Source organism: Alligator sinensis, unplaced genomic scaffold (genome assembly GCF_000455745.1).
Source record: "Alligator sinensis unplaced genomic scaffold, ASM45574v1 scaffold188_1, whole genome shotgun sequence".
Classification (NCBI taxonomy): domain Eukaryota; kingdom Metazoa; phylum Chordata; order Crocodylia; family Alligatoridae; genus Alligator; species Alligator sinensis.
The window spans coordinates 3848480-3854479 of record NW_005841903.1 but is presented as its reverse complement, the minus strand read 5'-3'; the positions used below and the strand labels follow the sequence as shown (position 1 = coordinate 3854479).

The window sequence follows — 6000 nt, the reverse complement described above, 5'->3', positions numbered from 1 at the left end:
CCTGCTGAAAGTTTACACCATGGGCCACATGCAAAGGGGATAAAACAAAGCAGCTTGACTTTCAGATTCCATTTAGAGGAGAAAATCTTTTTACTTTTATACTAACTGCACAAGTCATGGTAGTATAGTAAACATACCAACTCATACAATCCTTTGCAAGATATCACTGTGCTGCTCAAAATACTTAATACTGTTGATAAAACCTCTAGTTACCCACTGATAAAATCAGATACATTTCCCTATGATTTGAATAATAATTATTACTCTAGTATCATGCTGCAGAATGTCTTTGTTATAGCATCAGTTACTTTCTTAGGCCAAGCCTTATAGCAGAGCATCTTTACACAATTCAGGCAGTATTAAAGGGGTCTTGAAGCATTTGTGAGAGAAGGTAATCTACTCTCACATGAATGTTTCTTTATTCTGCCATGGAAGTATAAATGTGCTTCTAGTGTAAATGAGAATCTGGTCCTTAAAGTCTGTGTTTGCTGTTTGTTATTCAAAGTACACAAATTTTATTTCACAAATGCATGGCTGACAGGTTATGATAAAAGAAAAATTAGAAGTCCTGGGTTAATTAGCTCAAGAAACATATTTTAGAAATATCAAAAAAGTATAAGATTGGGACTTAAATTAAAACAGACATAAATAAAGCATCGTCTAGAAAAGACATGTCACACATTGGCCTCAGTCCCTCAGTTGTGAAATTAAGCACATTTACAGAATTTTGGCCATGCTCTTAAATTTACATAATCTGGAAAAGATCAGCCTGGACTGAACTCTGCCAAATCACGGCAGGTATAACAAGATGGTAAGTCAGAAATGTTAAAGATTTGCATTAATTGCCAAATATGTCTAAATCTATTTTTCTTCGATTTCTAGTGAGCAGATCTCACCAGAGGCAGACATCTGAAGAAGTCTACATAGAAGAGCAGCACTCAGATTTTGAGAAGCTGCACACCTGTTTGATGTGGTCATTAGTCTAAGAGAAAATTCCCTATCACATACATTCTCCTCAGGATTTCTTTTGAGATTTAATACTGCATTCTAAGTTCCAAAAAAGAGAACCTTGCACAAATCATTCAAATACAAAAAATGAACAACAGGACCCAAATATGCCTCAGCATCTACATGCCCCATTTTGCATAACCACCTTCACTCTAACAAACTTATATTTGAATTCTCTTATATTCCTTTAGTTTAATAAGCTATCTAACAAGATAATTTCTGATGCATTTGTATAAAAGAACAACAATCCCCTTACCTATCTTTTCTACGTTCTCCAATTGATACTGGGCTAATAGAAATCCTTGGTAGTGTAGAAAGGGAGTTCTGTGACTGGCTGCTGGCAAAGGAAGATGTCTCAAGGTTAAGAGGCGACTGTGGAGGAGTTATAAGGCTGGGACTGCTACATTCAGAATGTGACAAGGAACCTGTACAAAATAAGAAGAGGATTGTGTATGGCACTGTATGACTGAGGGATCCATGATGAGATATTAATTGTCACATACAGTATAAACTCAATATATAATGTCTCTAAACACACACACTATTAAGCATACTTCAAAATATGAAGATATATGCTAGGTCTCTTAACAGTGAGAACATTGGTTTAAAGCTGAGACACTGAACACAGGCCACAGGAAAGCTCCATAAAAACATACATAATGCACAGCAAGATTATAAAGCCCAGCCATAATACAAAATCAAGAAAATATAGGAGACAATGAAATAAAGATCTCACTACTGGGTATGGTCTAAAGGAATGTTCTTTTAGATCACAAAACACATTCTCCTTATTTCTGGGCAAAGAAAGTCCTACAAAACATTTGGAAGTGACAGGAAAACCCAAAGTCTATACAAATTACCTATTTTGCAAGAGGCAATTATTTCTTAGGGTGATATCTTTTATTGGACCCACTGCATAATCAGGATAGAGTTAAACAAGCTTTCAATGCAAGGCATTCTTCTTCAGGTCAAACTGGGTTAAAAATTCAGCTGTAATTTTACACAACCTTGCTCTGTGTTTCCACCACTTTTCTGTTCGCTCTCCCCATGAATTTTTTACTCAACAAGTTCACTGGCAGGAACATTCAATGATTTACATTATCAGAGATTATTAAAGGAAGTAAAAATTTACGTAACGGTAACCGAAAGCCATTTATAGGAACTGCATTCACCACTTGGGGTATAGTAACATAGCAGTGTAGCAAAACCCCCAGTTTTTCTTATTTCTTTTCGATTTGTAATTTTTGAATGTCTGAATTATTGAATACTTAAATTATGGAAAATAAAGGATAAAAGTAAAGAATATTTACCTCTGTCAGAACCTATGACGGACCTTGGATACCGTGGTGTTAAAGGGATCTTAATTCTTTCCGTTCTATACTGCAAATTGGTGGAAGAACCTATATTTACAAGAAAACTTCAGAATGTTTTGGCAAATGTAACAGCAGCTATACAAAAAATGCTGCCCCACCCCCATATATGCATGTAACCAAAATAGTTAGACTCTAATCCCTCCAACAGGAATTAAATGGTTCCTCGTGGATGCAGAAATTCAGGAGTTCACTTCTAGCAGTACTGGGGCTTTAAAAAACAACCTTGCTGGGGTCACTTGACTCCCAGTTGTCTTTCCTGCTTGGTACAGGGGGGCTGGACCCAATGATTTCCCGAGGTCCCTTCCAGCCTCACAATCTATGAATGAAAACCTTTATATTCAACACTTTTGTTACAGGCAAACTGCCTAATTTAAACTGTATTGCTAAAATATAAATATTCTAAATATAGCTAATATAAATAATTTATATAGCTAATATATAGACACACTACCAAAGAATTGTACGTTATTTGTTGAAAATAATATATTTGTTTACTTAGATTTATCTGTCACCCTCCTTTAATAACGGCAGCACATAACTAAATATTTTACAAAAAACCTAATCAAGAAAATTCCATCACATCTGATCTTTAAGCATCCCATAGCACATTTTGAAAAGAATTTACAAAAATTTTGGTTCTGTTCTAGTTTAAATTAATAAAGTAGCATATTTCCTGTCTTAAAGTGTCACGTAATTTTTGCAGCGATAGTTTTAAAGAGCTTTAGCTGAATTTCAGTAATGGATCATGTCATTCTTGAAGAAAGAATTTTTAAAATAGACTTTGGAAAGAAAAGAAATAGAAAACATTTTTTTAAAGTTTATTGCAAGAGAATGTATATGTTTAAATATTACTGTAATGGATATAGACACAAATATAGATAATATCAATAATGTATAAAGTGAATATAAAATAATTAAATACAGAGGCATTTGATCATTATTAAAACCTATCCTTCATTTTTGGGCTAACTTCTTTTTCCTTACAATCTTGCAAAAGCTCAAAACTATATTGGTCAGTTCCCTCTAATTGGTGATAACAGCAAATTATGCAGCACTGAACCACTGGGCAACAACATTTTAAAGAGGGTCCATAAAGGAGGTTTCATACTAATCCACCCAGTTGGCAAAAAAAGAAAGTTAAATTACATTAGCCAGAAGCATGAATCAAGGGAAACTAGGAGGCTCTTTGAGTTATGAGAGCATCATGAAAACTGCTTTGAGGGGCAGCATTTTTGCTATATTGTTTACCTTTAACACAAGGGAGGGGTATTTCCCCCATGAATGAATGTGAATGCTAGTTACCGAGTCTTGCACTGGAAGGTAATGAATTTGAACCATGTGATGCTCTTGTACGCGAATTTTCAGAATAATCACTGGAGTGTTTGTGACTGAGGTCCAAACTCAGGCGACCCTGGTGCTGTGCACTGAATTAAAAAAGCAACGTAGGTTATAGTATCATCCAAACAATTTCTTCAGAACTAACCAGTAGAGCTGTGTGATTTCTTCCTTGCTATAAAACATACACATTCAAGTGTATTTTGGGGAAGTATGGGGGGGGATGGCCTCATTCTTCCTGTTGACACTGATCTATTTAGTATAAAATAACTGAAAAACCACTGATACCAAGAAAAAACCTGAAGATTGAAACACTCCCCTGAGAAGTGGAACATCTGAATTCAGTTAATATTAAATTAGTTAAAGTGTTAAAAAAACAACAGGAGAGACTGAGCATTCTCCACCCCAGAATTATCTGTAGCTTGATTAGGGTACTTTCTCAGAGGTTGCAGATGTGGCTCTAAATTCCCTGACAGATGGGATCCTGGGTTTACCAAATCCTAAGCAAGTACTCTAATGCCTAAACTACTGAATAAAAGGGGACAGATCCACAGTCCACCAAGGGCCCCTCTACACATTACAGGTATCGCACAATTAACTGGCTAACTGTGCAATTACCTTGAGACCAGCTACATGTGCAAAACAGCTATAACACCACTAAAAGCTCCAACTAGCTATGAAGTTAGACCTCAAACCTGTGTACTAACTTTATAGCTGGTTGCTATTGAGCTTTAATTTGCATATGTAACAGGGTCCCCCCTGTGGCTTGGAGCCCCATCAGCTGATAGCTGCTGTTATCCCCAAGGCTGGTGGCGCGTGAAACCCCCAGGCCCATACAGGGCTCTTGCTCCCAGCTGCGCCTCACCCACAGCAGGGACTGAGAGTCCTAAAGCTGATGGGGCTCGGGGGGTTGTGCCTCATGTACAGCTGGGACCCAGAGCCCCATCTGCTGTACAGCAGAAGCCCAGGATCAGGCTCCCCCTATCCCAGCAATAAGGTACATTTGGATCTAATGCAGAATCCCGCAATTGCACCTCCTGACATGCACATGTGGTATGGCAGAAAGCGCAATTGTGTGCATCATGCCTTTACCTGCATGGGTAGAGGAGACCCAACAGTTACTTGCCTCTATCTCCTCTTTCCTTAGTTTCCTTAAGTGCTCCAAGGGTAATGTTATTTTGTATGGACAAAATGAAAGTTTGTGGGTTTTGATTTTTGTTTTGGCAAAGAGAAAAGAGGGGAAAAAAAATGAATTCCATTCAATTTTAAAAATAATATACAAAAAAATCAAATTATTTGTACAGTCCTATTAACAATACTGCAGCCAGCAATACAAAGAAACCTAACCCTGAGCAGTAACATCCAAGTCAATAAATGCCATTTGTTTTGGTTCTAAGCTAGTTCTGTTCTCTATCACTCTTCAGACAGGTACTTAATACAGAATATCCACTAGGTTTGTAACGCAATGTAAGCTTAAAAGGGTTAAGATTTGGACATCTGTGCTATGTGTAACATTTCCTAAGAAGCACGCAGCAAAAATCTTTGTAAATTCAATTTCAGTTTTGTTTTAAAAAGAAAAGTATGCAAATCAGTCCCAGACAATAAAACACTTCAGACGTCCTAATCTAGCATCTGAAAAGTTTTTTGCCAATGTGAATGCCCTGTTTAATTAGCATATTATTGTACTCAAAGGCTGCAACCTCCAAAGGCTATTTTTATTAGAATCTTGGATTATATATATTATGATGAAATATCTCATGAAAAACAAATGTACAATAGATTACTACAAAGATCCTTCTACAGAATCCTTCTCTGTAATCCTACAACAGATCCTTCTACATAAGGTAAATAGATTCACAGTTCAAAACATATAATCAATTTTCATTTGCACTCGTATCTTCTTAAGCTTTATCAAGAAACTCTCATTCTTTTAAAATGCAATATTTTACTAGGAAGATTATTGAAAATTATTTAAGTATTAGCAGAATGTACATACTGCAACATATCACATTTATTTATTAATTGGAGAAGTTGGAGTTTGGTTTTATTTCTGGGTTTGCTGATGTCACAGCAGAGGTGGCCTTAAATAAATCAACAGTAATAATAATTAATATCTGTACACATTTATAATGTATAATCTTTAAATAACACAACATTTTCAGGAGACTAACTATACTAAGTTCATAAATATAATAAATAAATAAATATGAACAGTAAACAGTTTTGAACTAATGAAAGAAAAAAAAACAGTTAGAATTTCAAATCCAGGTAATTTTTAAATGAT

At 35.8% G+C, this 6000-nt stretch overlaps 1 protein-coding gene across 6 annotated transcripts in view; it reads right to left on the bottom strand.

Annotated features, from left to right (window-relative positions):
• The window catches only part of DLG5 (discs large MAGUK scaffold protein 5), a 134440-nt gene that overhangs the window by 24220 nt on the left and 104220 nt on the right, over positions 1-6000 (bottom strand). For all 6 annotated transcript variants that reach the window (XM_025197712.1, XM_025197713.1, XM_025197715.1 and 3 more), the window contains 3 exons: positions 3684-3805; positions 2319-2408; positions 1265-1433 (listed from right to left, as the gene is read on the bottom strand). In XM_025197712.1, the coding sequence (XP_025053497.1) occupies positions 1265-1433; positions 2319-2408; positions 3684-3805 (381 nt within the window). The remainder of the gene's footprint in view (positions 1-1264; positions 1434-2318; positions 2409-3683; positions 3806-6000) is intronic.